Below are 21,381 nucleotides of genomic sequence, written 5' to 3' on the forward strand. Positions count from 1 at the left end.
TTTTGTCAATGTGTGTTTTGTTTTTACATGGCTTTTGTAAAACTTTAATGTTGTGGGACATGTTAGGCCCGTACCAGTGTAACACATTTTAGCATAGCGCAAAAATGTTTTTGGTTGCAAAAAGCACATATTGCCACAGCAGGTCCTGACACTGAACAAAACTACTTTGTGTGCTGACATTCTCCGTGTGAAAGAGCAGATTGCGATCACTGTAATGTAATGTAACATGGATTTGTATAGTGCAGACCTTGTCATCTGTGAGGGTATCCAGGCGCTGAGTAGGAGCGAGTTCAGCAAGTAGGATCAGTCACAGTGAAACCAGCCAATAGATTGCTAGAGAAACAGAATTCTAATAAAACAAAAGGTATTTGTTAATGCCAGACCTAATTAGGGACCCAATGCTAAAAGGGAGTCACAAAGTGCACCTATGGTATATGTCTTTGCATTAGTGCAGATTTGCCTATTTCTTGAATTCACAAGAATTCACAGATGTAGACCAGGAAATCATACTCCTAGAAAATATTTGTGAACTGTATTGTAGCACAAGCTACTATGCAGGTGTAGATTTGCTCATGCGAAAATATGTTGAGCGCTTAGAAATTCACTTTCCTTTAACCACTTTATTCCCAAACCTGGAAGAAGTTTTATTTCTGACCCTTGTCAGGAGTTAAATTTCCAACCTTTCTCAGTATGGGAAATGATTAGGGAAGACCTGATGAAAACCCTTAAAAATTTGCAAGTCAGTAGGTTTGCACAGTCTCAAAAGGGCATTCCAACCCTTGAACCTTTGCTTTCTGCTACCTCAAGCCCCAGTATGTAGATCTGTGGAAAGGTGGCAAATAAAGAATCACTAGTATTCAAGACTTTAGTATTAGCCCTGGCATAATCAGAGAGGCTATTATCAGAACTCATATAATGAGATTAATGGCATAATTTGACGCCTCACTATAAGAAGCCAAAGGGACAAGTAGATTTCTTTACACAACAAGTAGATTTATGAAGCAACCTGTCTCATGGACAATTAGATATTTTATTCAATTCCACATTACAGAAGGCTACTTGCCAAGATAAAAACTGCAGGGGGCAGTTAAGCATAGATTGAAACAAAAGGTTGAGCCATAAGTCTGGTAAATACAATTCCAAGCTGGTGCAGGAGGAATCCTGTTTGGAATTACCCTTTTGAGGCCGTCCATAAATGCCTTAATTACTGGTAATTTAAATAATGATAAGTGTTACCAGTTTTGTAGATAGGCAGCTACTGTGGCTAAGTTCATTCATATTGAAGTATGCGCTAGATCACAATTGTGCAAATTAAGTAAGGGTCATTATGCTTGTCACGGCAGTAGAAAACAAATCTTTTCCACTTGGCTGCATAACATGCTCTGGTTGTAGGTTTATGTGCCTCCTGGAGAATGGTCTTACATTCTTGTGGGAGGTTGAGGTAACCAAACTCTATGACCTCACAAGCCAAATCGCCTGGTTGAGTTACTTTGGATTTCGGTGCCCGATTTCTCCATGGTTGAGGAGAAGCTTTTCGTGTGGCACTACTGAGAGTTTGAGTAGCGTAGAAAACCATGGTTGTCGAGCCCAAGTAGGAGCTACTAGAATGATGGTGAGAGACATTTGCCTGAGCTTCCGAACCACAAATGGAAGAGGAAGAGGGGGAAAAGCATAGGCAAATATCCCTGACCAGTATAGCCACAGAGCATTACCCTTGGGCAAGGGGTGTGGGTGCCTGGAAGCGACGTTTTGGAATTTTGAGCTGTTTGTGGTTGCGAACAGATCTGTGAGTGGAAACCACCATTTATGAAAGTATAGGAGGAGGACTCGAGGGTGGAGTTCCCGTTCGTGGACTTGTTGGTGCATCCTGCTGAAGAGGTAAGCAAGGCTGTTGCCCATGCTTGGGAGGTGTTCCACTAATATGTGAATGTGATGACATTTTGCACAATGCCGAATTATCAGAAATAGGTGTGATAATTGTAGAGAGTGCCCTCCCTTGTTTTTGTAGATAAAACATGGCTGTTATGTTGTCCGTCCAGATTAATACAATTTTGCCTGTTAGGTGAATTAGGAAAGCTTTCAATGCCAGGTGAAATGCTTGAAGCTAGGTAGATGATTTGTAGGGTTTTATGTTGCGAATCCCAGAGTCCCTGGATTGTGAGGTCCTGCATTTGAGCACCCCATCTTGTGAGGGATGCAGCCGCTGTGAGAATGATCTGGGGAACAAGGTCAAGAAACAGCAGACCCTTGGATAGGTTTTGTGTGTTCTACTATTGCAGAGCGTGACGAGTGCAGTTGTTTACCGACACTACATCTACTAACTGACCCTGCGACTGAAACCACTGACTTACAGTGGACTCATGTGTAACTTGGTATGAAGTACTATTGCAATGCAAGATGCCATCATGTCTAAGAGTCGCTGAACTGTTGTGTTGATTGGGAGGAATCTATTTCGTCAACGATATGATGTTCTGAATTCTGACCGCATTCGGGTGAGCTAACCCAAGCTGTATGTTGAGGATAGCTCCTAGGTATGGCTGAACCTGTGAAGGTTGAAGGTGTGACTGCTGTATATGGGTTGTGAACCCATGTCCCGCGCGCTAAGCTATCAAATAAAATCAAATCATTAACATTTATAAAGCGTTCTACTCACCCGTGCGGGTCTCAAGGCGCTAGGGGTATGGGGGGGGGTTACTGCTGCTCGAAAAGCCAGGTTTTGAGGAGTCTCCGGAATGCGGAGTGGTCCTGGGTGGTCCTGAGGCTGGTGGGGAGGGTGTTCCAGGTCTTGGCTGCCAGGAAGGAGAATGACCTCCCACCCGCCGTGGAGCAGCGGATGCGAGGGACGGCAGCGAGCGCAAGGCCAGAGGAACGTGGTAAGCTGTTTGTTGATGGTCTTCTCTATTACCTTGGCAGGGAAGGGGAGGAGCGAGATGGGGCGGGAGTTTTTCAGGTCGCTAGGGTCAGCCGTAGGTTTCTTTAGTAGGGCGTTGACTTTGGCGTGTTTCCAGCTTTCGGGGAAGGTAGCAGAAGAAAAAGAAGAGTTGATGACGGCCTGGAGGTGTGGGGCGATGATGTTGTCGGCTTTATTGAAGATGAAGTGAGGGCAGGGGTCCAATGGGGCGCCGGAGTGGATAGAGTTCATGGTGGTTTCGGTTTCTTCAGTGTTGATGTGGGTCCAGTCGTTGAGGGTGATGGCCGGGGGTGTGGGTTCGGTGAGGCTTGGTTGGGTCTGGTGTCCTAAGCTGTCGTGGAGGTCGCTGATCTTGCGATGGAAGAAGGTGGCGAGGGAGTTGCACAAGTCTTGTGAGGGCGTGACGGCGTTGGGGTTGGAGAACTCTTTGACGATGCTGAAAAGTTCTCTGCTGTTGTGGCTGTTTTTGTCTGGTCTGTCGGTGAAAAAGTTCCTTTTGGCTGCGCGGATCAGGTGGTGGTGTTCGCGGGTTGCGTTTTTGAGTACGGTCATGTTGTCGGCGGTGTGGTCCTTGCGCCAGGCCTTCTTGAGGGCGCGACATGTTTTCTTCGATTCTTTGAGGGTGTCAGAGAACCAGAGAGGTTTTTTGGTGGTGGCCTGTTGATGCGTGCGTCTGAGGGGAGCAAGGTTGTCTGCGCAGTTGGAGATCCAGTTCGAGAGGCTGAGGGCTGCATCGTTGGGGTCGGTGGTGAGGGTAGGTTGGTTGACGGCGAGTGTGGAGAAGAGTTGCTCTTCGGGGATTTTGTTCCACTGTCGACGAGGGATGGGTTGAGTGCGAAGGTGGCGGGTCTCGCGTCGGAATGTGAAATGTACACAGCTGTGGTCGGTCCAGTGTAGAGCGGAGGTGTGGCTGAAGAAGACGTGTTTGCTGGCGGAGAAGATAGGGTCAAGCGTGTGTCCGGCGATGTGGGTGGCGGTGTTCACCAGTTGCTTGAGGCCGAGGTTGTCGAGCAGGGCGGTGGTGTTGGGGTCGTTGTTTTGTTCCAGATGGAAGTTGAGGTCGCCTAGGAGGATGTAGTCCGGTGAGGCGAGGGCGTGCGGGGAGACGAAGTCGGCGATGGAGTCGCTAAAAGGGGCGCGCGGTGCGGGGGGACGGTAGGCGAGGGATCCTCTGAGGGTGGTCCTGGGGTCGGTGCGAATCTGGAAATGCAGGTGTTCAGCGGCGAGAGGGGTGTCTTCGGTGGAGGTGGTGACGCTGATGGAGTCTTTGAAGACGATAGCGATACCTCCTCCTACTTGGTTGGTGCGGTCTTTTCTGGAAATCTTGTAGCCTTCGGGGATGGCAGTGGCGATGTCTGGGGCCGAAGAGGCGTTCATCCAGGTCTCTGTGATGAAGGCGACGTCCGGTGCTGTGGAGTCCAGGAGGTCCCAGAGTTCAACGGCGTGCTTGTGGACAGATCGAGCGTTGACCAGGATGCACTTGAGGTGGTTGATGGCGCGTGGGCTGGTGGTCGTGGTAGTTGCGTGGTGGAAGATGCGTTTGCAGGATTTGCAGGCAAAGGGTCCATGGGTGCGTTTGGGGTGAGCTTGGAAGCAGGTGTTGGAGCGCCCTGGGTTGAGGGCGTGGAGGGTGGTGGGGTCGTAGCGGAGCAGCGGGGTTTGGGAGAGCTGGGGACCAGGGGTCATGGCGCTGGGCGCGGGCCAGGCGCATACGGGCTTGCCTCTGGCGCGCCGGCCGCCATAAGAGGGAGGAGGGGGGGAGGGGTCAGCTGGGGGCGAATGGGAGCTGGGGGGCGGGGGCGTGCAGGAGGCCGCGGCGGGAGAGCGGGAGGGAGGGGGGGACAGGTAGAGTGAGAAGAGCTGGGGGAGGGGGGTTTAAGGGTGGAGGGGGTGAGTGTTAGGAAGTTTAGGAGATTAGGGAGAGAGATGGGAGTAGGGTTGGGAAGCTAGGGGAGGGGGGGTTGTAGAGGTGGGTGAGGGTGAGAGGTAGAGTGAGAGGATAGGAAGATAGGTAACAGAGGGGGTGGCGGGAAGGGGGGGAGAGATAGAGAAATAGGTGGAGAGATAGAAAAATAGGTAGATAGGAGGAGGTGGCGAGTGAGGGAGATCGATAGTGAGATAGAGAGATAGGTAGATAGGAGGAGTGAGGGAGGCAGATAGCGAACGGGGCAGATAGGGGTGATAGAGAGGGGGAAGCGAGTGAGGGAGGGAGATGAGACAGGAGCAGGAGGGCAGGCGCGGGAAGAACAGAAGACGAAGAAAGCAGAAGAACAGAAGACAGAAGAACAGAAGACAGAGGACGAAGAAGCAGAAGACGGAAGATCACAGAAGAAGATACAGAAGACGAAGAACAGAAGGCTGAAGACCACAGAAGAAGATGAAGAAGAAGAGAGGCCACAGGAGAGGCTGAGAAGCACACAGATGAAGAGAGAAGACGGGGAAAAGAAGAGTACAGAAGAAGATTACAGAAGAGGAGCGAGGAGGAAGAACAGAGAGGAAGAAAAGAAGCAGGAGAGAGGGTGAGTAGCGCAGGGCAGGGCGAGGGGCTGGGAGGTGGGGGGTACTTACTGCGAGGTAGGTCTCAGGAACCTGGAGGAGCTGGAGGAGCTGCAACGGCAGGGGGAGCGACCTACCCTTGACTATGACCCACGCGCTAAGTTCTGGGAGGTTATCAGCTCTACTGGAATCCCGGGCTCTATGATTAACATTATCAAAGATCTTTACTCTGATAACTATGCCAGAGTTTGTTGGGGTTCGGCTGGTGATTTGTCCTCAGCTTTTCCTACAGCCCGCGGTGTGAGACAGGGGTGCGTTTTGGCGCCTACTTTATTCTTACTGTTCATCAACGCATGTATCCCATATCTCTTAGATCCTTATGGTGATGCTCCAAGTCTGGGTGGGCAAACGTTCCCTTGCCTTTTGTTTGCGGATGACACCCCGCTACTTTCACGAACTGCAATGGGCCTCTCAAGACTGCTCTCCCGTTTTATGGATTTCTGCAAGGACCACGGGTTGGAAATTAACTCAGTAAAAACTAAATATATGGTCTTTGGGGACAATAGGTGCAGAATGAAGAGGACGGTGTACTTAGAAGGTGTTCCCCTGGAAAGAGAGGGCACCTTCGATTACTTGGGCATTAAATTGGGAGATTCGTATCTTTGGCACGCTCAGCGCCAGAAATCCTTACTGTGCTTGAAGCAACGGGCGGGTGGCATTGTCAGATTTGCTTCAAGATCGCCCAAATTTGCAATGTCTCCTGCCCTCGAAATATACAAATCTCAAGCTGGGGGGGGGGCCTTTATGGTGCCGAGCTCTGGGGCCATTGTAGTTTGGTTAACTTGGCATGGGCAGAAAATCAATTTTTGAAAATGCTGCTCAAAGTTCCCTCCAGTACTCCATCTCTGCCCATTCGATTGGATCTAAACCTTTTTTCTATCTCGCAGATTGCTGCTTTAAGGCCCTTGCTATTTTGGATTCGGCTTTGGTCAACAGATGCCATATCTCCATTTCGCTGCGGGCTTCTATCCTTGGTGGGTCATAACGCTATCATTATATCATTAAAACCAAATGGTGTATTTATGTCAAACAGTCTTTAACTCACCTAGGTTTAGGGTCCTATTAAATGGACCCATCCTCCATTCCCAAAAATGCTGCACAGGTACTGAAGGATGCTTTTTGGCACAATGTTCAGACTATGCAATTTGTTAAGACTGTCCCTCTCTCCATGTCGGACAAGTTCTTATCAATCAAATGCAATTATGAACTTGAGCCCTTCATGGACATTGCACTATCTCCATTCGCACGTGCTCTTTTTGTTAGATTCAGAGTAGGGTCTCTCCCTTTATGTTCCTTGACGTACAACTGGCATAGTTCCACTAACAGATCTAAGTTTTGCTCGATGTGTTGTAAAAGTGAAGAGTCTGTTTCACATGTTTTTTTTTTTCTGTCATGCATACCTTAAACAAAGAGCCCTTTGGATTATCCCGCTTTGTAAATCTATTGGTGTCAGGTCTCATCTTCATGCTGAGAGAATTTTAAAATCTGATCCATCTGTTCAAGTAGTTTTTCCAGTGGCAAAATTTCTCGAAGCAATCTGGCGCCTTAGAATAGTTATTTTAAAGAAAAATACAGGATAGTCAATTTTTATACTTATTTATGCATATCTACTCACTCAATTTTACATTTTTCTTCTTAGCATAAAGTTATTTTTCTTTTATATTATTGAGTATTTATTGATCCTGGGAAGAGGCCCCTTGCTGAGGTGACCCCCTTATTGTTAAGAGTTTCATTTTTGATACTTTGGTTGGATTTGAACCCTCTTGTATTTTTTTAATTCTCTACTGTGTATGTTTTTTTAGCGTCTTTTAATATTCAACTGTTATTGTTTGTACTGTACTTTTATGGTATGTTTTCTTACTTACCGAAATAAAGTTAAATGATGATGATAGTTGTGAACCCCCAATTGATGAAGGAGTAGAGCGGCCTGTGTGTGTTGGCATAATGGAAACGTACTGACCTTGATGAGCCAGTCGTCGAGGTGTGGAAAGACATGAATGGTCTGTCGGCGGAGATGTGCTGCAACTACTGCAAAACACTGCATGTACGGTAGTGACTCTGAACGGATGCATCTTGAACTAGTAATGTTTTCCCTGTGTCATGAACCTGAGGTATTTGCAGTGAGCTGGTTGGATTGGAATGTATGCTAAAGCGGTTGTACTTTAGGTCTAGTGCAGACATAAAGTCGCCCTGTTGTAACAGAGGGATCACATCTTGGAGAGTTACCATATGAAATCGTTCTGAAAGGATGTAATGATTTATCGGTCTGAGATCTACGGTAGGTCGAAGTGATCCATTTTTTGGGGGAATGAGTAACGATCGAGAGTATACTACTATGCCCTGTTGTTGAAGAGGGCAGGTTCTATAGCTCCTTTTTGTAGGAGAGCCCGTGCTTCTTGTTTTAGCAAATTTAAATGTTAGATTTATAGTTTTTGTGGTGGGATGTTTGCAGGTGTTTTGATGAGCCCAGGAAATTCTCGTGTTGGATAACATCTAAAACTCACTGATCTGTTGTTATGTTTTTCCAAGTTGGAAAGAATTGTTGTAGACGTCCCTTGACAGGTGTTAGATGGTCTGGGGTAATGGAAACAGAGTCACTGTTTAGAGGTGGAGGTGGTGGTGCGAGTGGAGGCACCATTCTCACTACCTTTCGAATTGTTTACCCTAAATATGCCGCCGTAAAAACCTCGAGGGTGAGGTTTGGTGCCCCTGTCTATAAGAAGAGGTAGAGTCATCTGATGATGTTGGTTTGGTGTCCCGTTTGTACATGGAGCGCCGGAAGGGGCCACGATGAGTAGGAGGTTAAAGTCACCCCATAGATTTGCTGATTTCATTATCTTTTTTCTAAAGTTTGTCCCCTTGTGGGGCAAACAGATGTTCCTGGGTAAATGGGGCATTTAGAAGTGTTTGTTGCACTTCTGGCTTGAAGCCAGATATGTGTAACCAGGAGTGTCTATGAAACAGAATGCGTGTGTTAACACCCCTAGCCGTTGTGTCTGCAGCACAAAGGGCATTTCTAATGGAATTTCTGGAGATTAAATTACCCTCCTGAACAATTTGCTGGCCTTTTTTCCCTATACTCCTCGGGGAGATGTTGGTGGAGTTCCTCCATTTCATTTTAAAGGACTCTGTTGTACCTTGCTAAGAGACCTTGGATGCACTAGTGATTAGCTGCTTTGACTACGACTCCCAGATGCATCAATCAACTCAGATTATTTAACAGGTGGAGGGGCTTCTCCTGATGTTCGGGAGTTTGCCATTTTCCGTGCATTTGATACTACTAAAGACTCTGGAGGGAGCTGGCCCTTAATGTATGTAGGACCCAAGGATGCAGCCTTACATTTCTTGTCCACTCTTGGTGTTATGGTGCGTGCATGTATTGGATCTTCAAAGATTTCTTCTGCATGACGTGTCATCCTTTTTAACATAGGCAGATATTGACATGCCCTTGTGTTAGAAGATAACTTTAAAAAAATAAAATATCATCTTCTGTATGATCTTTATGCAATGGGGCATGGTGGTATGCAGTTGTCCTAGCCATAAGTTCCTGAAATTATTCTGCATCATCCGGGGGTGAAGGCTTGGCTGGGTAGAGGTCCGGGTCATTATCTCCAGGGAAGGTCAAAATCATAAGTGTCCCATGGATCTGTGGGTGGCTGCTGTATGTTATCACCTTCTCCCTGATCATCTATGTAAGACTGTGGGGAGCCTAGAGGAGTAACATCACCTATGTCACTAAGTAAATGATGTGGTGAAAGAGGTGAGGTGGTGGTGGTGATAGAGGAGGAGAAGGTGGTGGTGAAGGTGCCTGAGAAGCAGGCAAAGGTGGGTGTATAAGACTAGTGGCAATGTCCTTCTTTTTAGGAGGTACTGGCAGTCCAATGGCCTCCTTGAAATTAAGCTGGCGCTTTGATGGAGTAGGCACCAACTGCACTGCCTTTGTCATGATTCGTCCAATAGAAGGATGTATGTGTATTTTCTTTAGTTTTGGGTTGGTTCTCTCTGCCATAGCCTCTAGGATCGGTTAAAGTGCAACTCAGAAGTTTGTGGTACTGAACTTGGTCTGTGTTTCGGTATAGAGTTGGTCAGAGCCAAAGAAGTGTCGATTAGATTGCTTGAAGTCAAGGAGGTAGATGTTCGGTTCAGCATCAAGATTGGACAGCTTGGTACAGCAGGTGTGTGCTGGCTTGGCTTTCAGTGCCGGGCCAGAGGGCGGGGCATTCGTAGCTGATGTCTGGTGCCTGTTGGCAGTGATGGCTTGGGAGCCATAACTTCAGTCGGAACCAATGGTCTTTTAGTAGAATACGATGAGATGAGAAAGAAGGCCTGAATGGATGAGGCCCGAAGTCTACAAATGGAGAACATGGATTCAACAAGTGACGGTGTTCTTGTATTTTCGAACAGGGAGAAGGAAACGCGAACGAAAACAATGCCAACGGGAATTGAGGTGCAAAACAGACTGAAGGAAGCCCAAAACCAAAAAAACATTCTCAAACAGGAGTGCCAAATAACACATCCAAACCCAATGGTGGTAAGAAATCAGTGGATTTGACGCCCACGCGCACTATCATCGAGAGGAGCAATGACTGCTTCGTGACTCGAGAAACTTCTTCAAAAAAAAAAACCTGCACACATTCGGACCCAACACTAGATGGCAGGAGTATGCAGAGCATGTGTAACTACAGCCACACATGGCAAACATATTGTTCCCAAAGCATTATGTCACAAACAAGGATACCAGACCCATGCCTTGCAGTTTTTCCAGAACTGCACATGATCCAACAAAAGGGAGCTACATTATAAAATCTTTTGCTTCATATGTCCATCACCTTTTACCACAATTGCACCATCAATCATCTTTGACCAGAATGATATCACAGTTGCATTTTAACAGACACGTCTAAAATATGAGAAGACTGGCATGCATTCTGTGACCACAGATAAATACTGTACCAAACATTATTCATAGGATAAAGCTGGGAAAAAGGAGAGATGGGTTGGCAGGGCCAAAACCAGTTACAAACCCCTTCCAGGAGGAAGAAAGTGGGACAGATCCATGCAATTAAGCTAATAGAAGTACTTGTAAAAAACATCCTTAACACTTCAATTTATTCTACTACAACATAGGTGGCTTTGAGCCCACTAAAGTCCATTCTCTGGCTGATGAATACACTATTTATAGCAAAGGCAAAACGCAGGAGGAAGTGGGCTTGAGCTGCAGGTTATGAAAGATATGCAAGCAAATTATATCAGATGTAAGCCACATGCGAAATGCAAACATTTAGGGAAAGTGGTTGAAACAAATGTCCTTTGGTTTGTAAGCACTCACTTGTTATCGGATTGTTTCTATTTTCGGCCTTCTTGTGGTCTTGCTTATTCTTCTGATATAACTCGTCCTCTTGTTTAAGTTTTACTAGAACAGAAGGTTCAATAGTTGGGTGCCCTGTTGTAGAAAAAGTGATTACAGTAACTATAAAACTAAGGATGTTATGTTCATGCCATATCATGTTTGCTAGGAAGGACGAGTAAGCCACAACATATACACATTTTCCAAGAGCTACTTGAGGGAAAGTCGTGATTTGGTGAAAAAGAAGAATATAATGATTAGTCAATCAATTTCCTTTTGCTTCTCCTTACAACAACAGAAAATCTCTCTGTAACAGCACCATTACAAAATCAAACAATAACAGTCCAATTTAAATCATATTTTCTTCAAAGAGCTACTTTAAGTGTATGGGAATCGTATACAATGTTTTGGTTAGGAACTCTTATCTATTAAACTAGATTCTAAGACTGCATATGTCAAGAAGCATGTAGGCCTCAGACTGCTAAGAAGAGCCTAGATCACAATTATAAAGGGATGTCTTCCTCTGAGCTCCGAACACCTATATGTCGATTGACAGCAGGCTTGTCTACTTGAGGACTCTCTCTATTAATGGGTTGAGCCCCTGGTGAGACAAGGCCACTGACCAAGTATCTCCTAGTAGGTGGTGACTCAGGGAGCATGCCAGGGAACATGATCCTGAACAGGGCCACGGATCTAGAAGGTAAGATGCCATAAAACCCTACATTCCTTAGCAGTAGAGCATACCACGTTTCACTGATTTAATGGAATCTCGTAGTTGCGGTGAGTAAGCTTGTGAATAGCAACCCTAAAACAGTTACCTACATATTTCACCTAGTATGGTTTAAAAAACCTGGGTTGCAGATGAGGAGGCCCCTATGGGTTATATAGTATTTTAAAAACCTAGCATAATGTCTTGTAGGGGTCACTATAGGACAGGCCTGGCAATATTTGCTGCAGGGGACCGAAACATGACTACATAATCAATCAGGGAATTTGCAAAGCGCACTACCTCACCCACGAGGGTCTCAAGGTGCTGAGGGGAAGGGGGAGGAGGGGGAGGGGTGGATGCTACTGCTCAAACAGCCATGTCTTGAGATGTCTCCTGAAGGTAAGGAGGTCCTTGGTCTGACGCAGGTGGGTGGGAAGAGTGTTCCACGTCTTGGCGGCAAGGTGCGAGAACGATCTGCCGCTGGTGGTTGTTCTGCGGATGCATGGGATGGTGGCGAGAGCAAGGTCAGAGGAGCAAAGCTGTCGGGGTGTAGAAGGAGAGCAGTCTGTTGAGGTATTCTGGTCTGGTGTTGTGCAGTGCCTTGTGAGGGTGGGTGAGGAGTTTGAAGGTGATTCTCTTGTTGACGGGGAACTAATGTAGGTCTCTCAGGTGGGCTGTGATGTGGCAGTGGCAGCGGATGTCCAGGATGAGGCGTGCAGGGGCGTTCTGGATGCGTTGCAGTCTTTTCTGGAGTTTGGCCATGGTTCCTTCGTAGACAGCATTGCCGTAGTCCTGTTTGCTGCTTACGAGAGCTTGGGTGACCGTTCTTCTGGCTTTATTTGTAGATCTTCCGAAGCATGTGGAGGGTGTTGAAGCAGGAAGAGGAGATGTCATTGACTTGCTGGGTCATGCATAGTGAAGAGTCCAGGATGAATCCCAGGTTTCATGCGTGGTCGGTGGGTGTCGGTGCGGTTCCCAGTGTGGCAGGCCACCAGGAGTCTTCCCATGCAGAGGGGGTGGATCCGAAGATGAGGACCTCCGTCTTGTCGGAATTCAGTTTCAGGCACCTGTTTTTCATCCATTCAGCGATGGCCTTCATTTCTTCGTGGAGGTTGGTTTTGGCTATGGCGGAGTCCTTGGTGAGGGAGAGGATCCGCTGGGTGTCACCAGCATATGAGATGATGTTGAGGTTGTGAGATCGGGCAATGTTAGTGAGCGGAACCATGTAGACAATGAAGAGGGTCGGGCTCAGGGACAAACCCTGGGGTACAGCGCAGATGATTTTGGTGGCTTCAGAGTGGAATGGAGGGAGGCAGACTCTGAGTTCTGCCGGTGAGAAAGGAGGAGATCCAGTCCCGGGCTCTGTCGCAGATTCCTGTGTCGTCGAGGCGTGTGCGTAGGGTGTGGTGGCAGACGGTGTCGAACACGGCTGAGAGGTCCAGCAGGATGAGGGGCGCATTTTCGCCGTTGTCCAGTATGGTTCTGATGTCGTCGGTGGCGGTGATGAGGGCAGTTTCGGTGCTGTGGCTGCTGCAGAATCCGGATTGGGATGGGTCCAGAGTGTTGTTCTCCTTGAGGAAACGGGTCAGTTGTTTGTTGACAATTTTCTCTATGACTTTTGCCGGGAAGGGGAGCAGGGAGATGGGCTGGAAGTTCTTGAGGTCCGCCTTGGGTTTCTTGAGGAGGGCGCTGATCTCGGCATGCTTCTAGCTCTCCGGGAAGGTGGCGGACTCGAAGGAACTGTTGATGATCTTTCGGAGTTGGGGTGCGATGATGGAGCTTGCTTTGCTGAAAATGTGGTGAGGGCAGGGATGGTGAGCCAGACTGCATGCTGTTCATGATGTCATTGTCATTGATGTGGGTCCAGGAGATCAGGAGGCTGGTGGGTGGTGATGTGAGTCTGTGGTGTCGGTGGTTGACGGGGGGTCTGAGTACTGAAGCTGTCATGGATGTCTGTGATCTTGCAGGAGAAGAAGGTGGCTAGGGAGTCGTAGAGGGCTTGTGATGGCGGGATGTTGTTGATGTTGGAGCCAGGGTTGGAGAGCTCCTTCATGATGTTGAAGAGCTCCTTTTGGCTGCGTGCGTTGTTGTCGATGAGTTCTTTGAAATCGGTTCTCTTGGCGGTTCGGATGAGTTGGTGGTGTCTGTGGATGGCATTCTTGAAGGCTGTGTGGCTGTCCAGTGTCTCATCATGCCGCCACTTCTTTTTGAGTATTCAGCATGTTTGCTTAGATTCTTGGGAGGTCGGTGGTGAACCAGAAGGCCTTTCTGTCAGTGCGTCTGTTGGAAGGATTTTTGATCAAGGCGAGAGTGTTGGCACAGTCGTCGAACCATTGCCTGAGGTTGTGGGCTGCTATGTCAGTGTCGGTGGTGTCAATGGGTGGGTTTCGGGAGAGGGTAGTGATCAGTTGGTCTTCGGTTACCTTGTTCCATCTGCGGTGGGGAATCCGTTGCAGGTGATGGTGTGTTGTGGGTTTCTCGAAGGAGAAGAGGATGCAGCAGTGGTCGGTCCAGTGGAGTTCGGTGGTGTGCCTGAAGGAGACGTGTTTGCTGGAGGAGAAAATTGGGTCGAGCGTGTGTCCTGCAGAGTGGGTGGGTGTCATGACGAGCTGTTTGAGGCAGAGGTAGGAGAGGTTGTCAAGCAGGATGGTAGAGTTGTTGTCGTTGGTGTTCTCGAGGTGGAAGTTTAAGTCCCCAAGGAGTATGTAGTCTGTGCATGCTTGCTGATGACTTCGGTGATGGAGTCGCTGAGCTGTTGTCGGGGGACGGGGGTCTGTAAATGAGGGTCCCTCTGAGGGTGGTGTTTTGGTCGGTGTGAATCTGGAAGGGCAGGTGTTCGGCGATGCTGAGGGTGTCTTGGGTGCTGGTCGTGATCCTGAGGGTGTTCTTGTGGACGATGGCAATGCCTCCTCCTGGTTTGTTGGAGCGTTCCCTGCGGGTGATCTTGTAGCCGTCCGGGATGGCTATGGCGATGTCGGGCGCTGAGGAGGGATTCTTCCAGGTCTCGGTCAGGAAGGCGACGTCTGGGAAAGCTGAGTCGAGTAGATTCCAAAGTTCGACGCCGTGTTTGTCGGAGGAGCGGGTGTCGAGTAGGATGCATCTGAGATGGTTGCGTCTTGCCTTGGTGGGTGGGTAGTTGGCGTGGAGGCTGGTGAAGGTGCAGTTTCGGCAGGAGAAGGGTCCGCGGGTCAGCTGCAGGGTGGCTTGATGGCAAGTGGCAGGGGGAGTGGCCGGTGTTGAGGGTGTGGAGGGTGGTGGCGTTGTAGCGAAGACGGGTGTAGTGGCGGTGGGTGGGGCGAGAGCCAGGGTTCGGGCACTGGGCGCGGTCCAGGCGTAGACAGGCTTGCCTCTGGAGCAACTTTGGCACGCCAGCGGCCGCCATTAAGTAGGGAGGGGAAGAGGAGAGGACAGGTGGGAGGCAGGAGAGAAAATGGCACGAAAAAATGGGGCGGGCAGCAGCTGCAGGAGTGCAGCATGAGAGAGAAGCAGAGGGTCAGGGCCAGCAGTGGCAGGGGAGAGAGAGAGAGAGAGAGAGGGAGGAGAGCGGGAGTGTGAGAGAGCGGAGGGAAAAGCGAAGAAGTAAAGCAAAAGTCAAAAGGAGCACAGTGGAGAGCGAATGGCAAAAAGGGGCACCAGGAGGCAGACACGGAAGAGAGAGCACACAAAGAGCAAAGCAGAGAAAAGGAGGAGAGAGGCAGAGGGCAGCCTAGTAGGAAAGCAGAGCTCTCCCACTAGACACCAGGGATAAGGCACAGGCAGAAGCCTGCGGGTGGAGGAGGGCCTCGAACTCCTGACAAGGGTCAGGAATTCAGAGGAATGAGGGCTCTACTTAACAGGTGGAGCTACGGGAGGCACAGCAGTTCACTGACCAGGTCAGTGGTATTGCTCGACCTACCAAGCAGCGGTCGCCATTAAGTAGGGGGGGGGCGGAGGAGGAAAGGACAGCTGGGAGGCAGGGGTGAAAACGGCACGAAAAAAGGGGGTGGGCCACGGGGACTGCAGCGACGGGAGTGCAGCATGAGTGAGGGGGGGGCGGGCCAGCAGGGGCAGCAATGGCAGGGGAGAAAGAGGGGGGGGGAGCGGGAGTGAGAGAGAGAGTGGAGGGAAAAGCGAAGAAGTAAAGCAAAAATCAAAAGGAGAACAGTGGAAAGCGAACGGCAAAAGAGGGCACAAGGGGGCAGACATGGAAGAGAGAGCACAGAGAGCGAAGCAGGGAAAAGGAGGAGAGAGGCAGAGGGCAGCCTATTTGGAAAGCAGAGCTCTCCCACTAGAGTCTAGACACCAGGGATGAGGTGAAGGCAGAAGCCTGCAGGTGGAGGAAGGCCTCGAACTCCTGACAGGGGTCAGGAGTTCAGAAGAACGAGGGCTCTACTTGAGTTGAGCCCGTCTCTTGAGCCTGTTATTAGAGTATAATACTGGACAAAACAGTGTATTGTCAACAAAAAAGGATTTCTAATATTAATGTGCTATTTGATCCTGGGGCCACAACAAGAATAGGATCTAGAACTGGTAAAGAAGGTTAAGTAGTAAACCCCCCTTTGGTGAGCCAACTATGTGGCATGACACCCAACTACAGGGCATGTATGTGCTGTGCTATAATAGCTTTGTAGCTCGTAGTAGTGGGTCATACAAATATTAAAGGTCCGCTACTCTGTTCCAGAAGACTGTTTTATCATACAGGGCTGGCTTTAGGGCAGCGCGAGTGGTGCGGCCGCATCGGGTGCTGACCTGAATTGGGGCTCTGACCTCTGACCTCAGGGGAGCAGTGTGTAGCAATGACTTACGAAGCTTGCGATTTGAAAGCACCTGCTGAAAAGTTCCTTCAGGCAACAATTTAAATGACAAGATATCCCTTGTGACTAATGTTCCTGCTAGGAAGAGAGAGGGGAGTTTTGTCTAGCGGCAGCTTTGACTCGCCATAAAGTAGCGTAGATGGTTAATATGCCTGATACAAAGAAAAGAACGATATTTTATGTAGATAGCTGAGTGGATTAGTAAAGCCAGCCTTTACAAGTGCTTTAAAACAAATACTATTCCCCAATGTCTTAGTTACTGGTTTACTATAATGGCAGGTGGAATAAGTGAAGGCTTGACCTAAAATTAGGCACTTCTATAGTGAGTCTTTCCAGAGACCAATAAAAGTCCAACCCTTAGTCACTAACCCAAGGCTCTCTCCTATCCCTTACAACCGATAGTGGCATGCACAAGTGTGCTCTTGGCTGTACAAATGAGGCAGGAAAGACCAGAGAACTCGATGTCATAATACAAAGAAGCCAGTTAGAATCATAAATGCTGAAATTAAATACATACAGTTATGGTCCATTAGGTTTTCCCATGTGGAAATGACCATTCCCTATGCAGAAATTTGAACATATTGCAACAGATTATTTTTGCATATTTGACTGAAGATTTGGAATGCTAACAGACAAGTCAGTGAACAGACTCTCAGCCCACTTCAACACCATTGTCATAGCTATAAGTCTGAAGAAAAAGCTTTAGCAATATATTTCTAATTAATAGTCTCCACTTCGCAACTTCACCCATATCTTCTCTTCCCAATCTAGAGTTACCCCCTTGCAACAAGCTGATTTTCTCATATATGAACTATCAACACATGCCACCCTCCACATATGAATAACAACTCTTGAACACAAACATACCTGTGCTGGAACCATTACCATTTTTTTCCTCTGGAGAAACGCAACTTCTTCCACTAGATTCTTTTTTTTTCTTAACCCTCAATAAAAGGTTAGGATTAATTGGAGAATATCCTATAGGGGAAGATATAAGGGAAGGGTGTGAAAGATAACCGTTCATTTATAATTATAACAATGCTTAGCCGGCATAGTGAATTACACAATTCAGAAACAGCGTAAGGAATGTTAGTTGTAACTGTTCGCCAGATGTGAGATGTCCCATGCGTTCAAGCCTAAAGTCCACAAGCCAATCCCTGAAAAAGCAACCATTGCAATTTCTTGAGTAATGACACTGAGATGCATTCATTCCAAATAAGATCTGTTTACATCTTGTGGCGAATGAAGCCCAATTTTATTCCAGAAATAAAACAATAAGACTTACTTAGCATGAAGCATCTGATTGTACTAAGTATTTATGTCTGAAAACATGATCATCAAGATTCAACTTTGTTCTCTTATGATTGTTTTCTAGTGAACGCAGCAAGTTTGTCTTTTACTTCATTGCAAACTATATGCAAAACTATCTGAAGAACTAAAATATATGCAGCGTACCATATTTTACAAAGAGCATTTGACTGTTATAATAATAGTTTTTTGTTACCTAGCATTTCGGTAGTGCACAATATCCAATCAGTATGGCACTGCAAAACTTTGCAGGAGTCTGGATTCAGACTTTCCAAATACTTTCATTACAGATCAGAATCTAGTCCGGATTTGTAAGGTGTTTGTTTAGGGTGGCTGAGTGTGGAGTAACCTTCGGTTGCCAACATGTTTTCTCACTTGGTATGGGTGCCCACTTCTCAGCAAATGATTATGTGCAGTAGGCAGCAAGTCCTGCCATGGCTGTACATTGAGTGCCCACTTATTGTGTACTTAGTAAGGTGGTGCATGTTTGTTTTGGTGGGCACTACTTTTGTAAGACAACTATATGGCTTGACACCCAACTACAGGGCATGTACATACTGGGCTATTATAGCTTTGTAGTTGTGTTATTATAGCTTTGTAGCTCGTCGCAGTGGGCCATACAAACCATTAAAGGCCTGCTACTGTGTTATGCAGGGAGTGGGAAACTAATGGTTGCTATAACCTGGTACAGCAAGCTATAAAGATAATAAAGTATTTAAGTGTGAAATCCCATTAAGCTGAACACAAAAGACATTGTCCACACCTGTGGTCTGTTGAATTATTTTAAGGCAAAAATCCTATAGGAAGGCAGTACAATGATGGTATGATGTCATCAGTGATGTCAATTAAGTCATGAGAGATGTAAAATGTGGAATGATAGGGAGTGTATGGCGAGTGCACAACTTGTATTTGGCTCAATAAACTGTATCTGGTGAATTTCAGTGGTTTATAGTTTTAAAGCAGTTGTTTTTATATTATTACAAGGCCTAAGTATAACGTCATTTTAACCTTTGGATTTTTTTTGTTTGTGTATCTATCTACGGATAACTATACAGTACTATAACTCGTGCCCTTAAGTTAACTATAACTCATGCCCTCACCATGCACTGGTAAATACCCCACATATTACATCACTCACAACAACTTCTATAACATCATTGATAATATCACTGCAGTATTTGCAAAGAAATTACTGGTGAGATAACTGTGCATGGCGGAGGCGTCAGTTATAGTGAGCTTAGGGCATGAGTTATAGTTTCCCGAGATAACTATAACTGGTGAATTTCTGTTTTTTTTGTTTAAAACGTTACATTGTTACTGAACATTTCACCTAAATATAATGTTACTTTAATATGTGTTATGTGTGTGTGTATATTTATATATATATATATATATATATATATATATATATATATACACACACCCATACACACACACACACACACACACACACACCTATATATAACTAAAATTAAAGGAGGATGGTACTGTGACTACGGCCCTTCAATAGAAAAAAGTTGAAGAACAGAGGATAAGGATATAGCAATGTATTTTAAACCTAAAAACCCAATAACAATCACCAACAGATGGGTACCACATTCCACAAGCGGGATACCGAGTTGTGGAGATAGTAAATGGAAAGTGCAGCTCCAAATAAGTATATTAAGACTTAGAAGCACGCATTTCGAGAATCTGGAATTGGGTAATGCAGCAACTATTTTAACTTCAACCATGAACAACTCTTATTAGCAACACTTCTGATCAACGAAGCAAACTCGACAAACATTTAAGAAAGAAAATTATGACAAAGCTGATCCGTTCAATTAATTTACAATTTCATCCCTTCCTTTACTATTGTGAGGACACCCTGACTGTGTATCAGTTTGTGCTTTATAAATCTGGTGTTCACGTATGCAATTTATTTCAGCAGTCACCAATTTAAGGTCTTCTGATCTTTACTACGGAGCATTGTCCTATCTGGGCATACACGTCTACCTCCTCAAAAGACTTCAGAAAACTGCAAAGATTTGTAAACTGCAATCTATTTAAACTTTGCCGACTTCAGCAACAAAAAAACACGCAGCTGCTTTTCTTTTTTGGCTACAAATAAGTTAACTTTTATAACACAAAATATGATTACAGTTGTATTCATAAACACCTCTTAATTGTGGAATGCTGTTCCAGAAATGGTTATCATAAATATATTTGATTTAAAATCAAGGAGTGATGCAGATTACCCCACTTGATTAATAGACACTGACTTCTTGAACTCCTCACTATCCCACGGTGCTCTCTTGCTGTGTAGCTAGATGTTCATTCAATTAATAGAATCACATATAACATGGATAGCCTGCAACGAACTGAGATATTCCTAGTGTCTCTTCTTCTTATAGGTAATCTTCCTTTGACTTACCAAGGCCCCTAAAGCTGAGGGCCCGTCACTTAACAAATAAGTGCAATGTTGTCTATTCATGATTCTCCTGGTCTGTGGAACATGAACTTATTCTAGCACTAGAAGGAGACGGTACAATGAACATAAAGCCTGCAAGATACGGGGACAACCAGGCCCTCATTACGAGTTTGGCGGGTTTTGGCCAAGACCGCCGTGCGGGAACCCGCCACCACACCGCCAGTGGTGGCAGTACAGTGACTGCCGTATTACGAGTCACTAAGTAGAAACCGTCGTAATTCAGCCCGAAATTCAACAACCCCAGGCTGACCAAGGGTGGGAGAGAGGAGGTCCCACCATCAGCACCGCCACGACTTTGCCCACCATATTATGAGCCACTTTCGTACACGGCAGTGAACCACTGGCGGTTCGCACCACTGTGCACCATCCAATGAGAAACCTTGCTGCCAATGGGGGACTGGGGCCCACGACGTCAATCGCCGGCGGTGAGAGTCAGGTACGCAGCAGCCGTCACTGTCGACATCTGCCCCCTCCCAGACAACCTCCTCGGCGTGAGTTGCTGTGTGATCCAGTCAGGTAGGCGGGACGACCGTAAGGGGGCTGGCTTTTTTGCCAAACGTGCATGTGTGTGTGCGTGTATGTGTGCAGGCATGTGTGAGTCTGTATGGGTTCGACAGGAATGAGTATTCTTGTCGCTGGGTGCGTTACTGCCAGGGTTTTCGTGGCGGGACGACCACTACAAAAACCCTGGCGGTTTGCACCCTTGTAATACGGCCAGCGGTAGAAGGCATCCCGCCGGCCCAGAGGTCATCGCCTGCTGTGGGGGTCTGCCTGCACTGGCGGCGGTGTGAAAGTTTCACGTCAGCCACACTGCCATGCTCATGACATAGCGGTCGTCACTGCCAGGACCGCGGCGGTGAGATCTCCACCGCAGCGGTCCGACATAATGAGGGACTCAGTACCTTATAAAGTAAGTGCAACAAAGATCAATTTCACATGGTGAAACCTGCCACCCATGTCATGAAATGATGCAACATGGTTGAGTTAGTCAAATATCTGATCAGAAACAGATTTCACCGCAAGTTACATGCATTTAAAGACTTTTGAGATTTGTAAATCACGGTATACCAGGCCACACACCAGTGGCACTGCCTCTGAAGTATTCTGAACATTAAATTCTAGAAGAATAACCCTGGACTGTAAATTCAGATAAATAAAATGAGAAATGTGTCCCTGGGCAACCAACTCTACAGGTGCCTGACCCAAATAATCCAAAATAACGTACAATCTGCAGTCACACTTTCATTGTTATACAGTTAAAACATTTTAACTATAACTATTTGACAA

At 46.8% G+C, this 21,381-nt stretch overlaps 1 protein-coding gene across 6 annotated transcripts in view; it reads right to left on the reverse strand.

Moving 5' to 3' along the window:
* Nucleotides 1-21,381, reverse strand: part of LOC138246155 (zinc finger protein 514-like) — a 105,340-nt gene that overhangs the window by 60,762 nt on the left and 23,197 nt on the right. For all 6 annotated transcript variants that reach the window (XR_011194233.1, XR_011194232.1, XM_069200442.1 and 3 more), the window contains 2 exons: nucleotides 17,184-17,294; nucleotides 10,797-10,910 (listed from right to left, as the gene is read on the reverse strand). Coding sequence is in view for 4 of the 6 variants with exons in the window: in XM_069200442.1 (XP_069056543.1) it covers nucleotides 10,797-10,910; nucleotides 17,184-17,294 (225 nt within the window). In the remaining 2 variants the exon portion in view is untranslated. The remainder of the gene's footprint in view (nucleotides 1-10,796; nucleotides 10,911-17,183; nucleotides 17,295-21,381) is intronic.

This window comes from Pleurodeles waltl, chromosome 7 (genome assembly GCF_031143425.1).
Source record: "Pleurodeles waltl isolate 20211129_DDA chromosome 7, aPleWal1.hap1.20221129, whole genome shotgun sequence".
NCBI lineage: Eukaryota > Metazoa > Chordata > Amphibia > Caudata > Salamandridae > Pleurodeles > Pleurodeles waltl.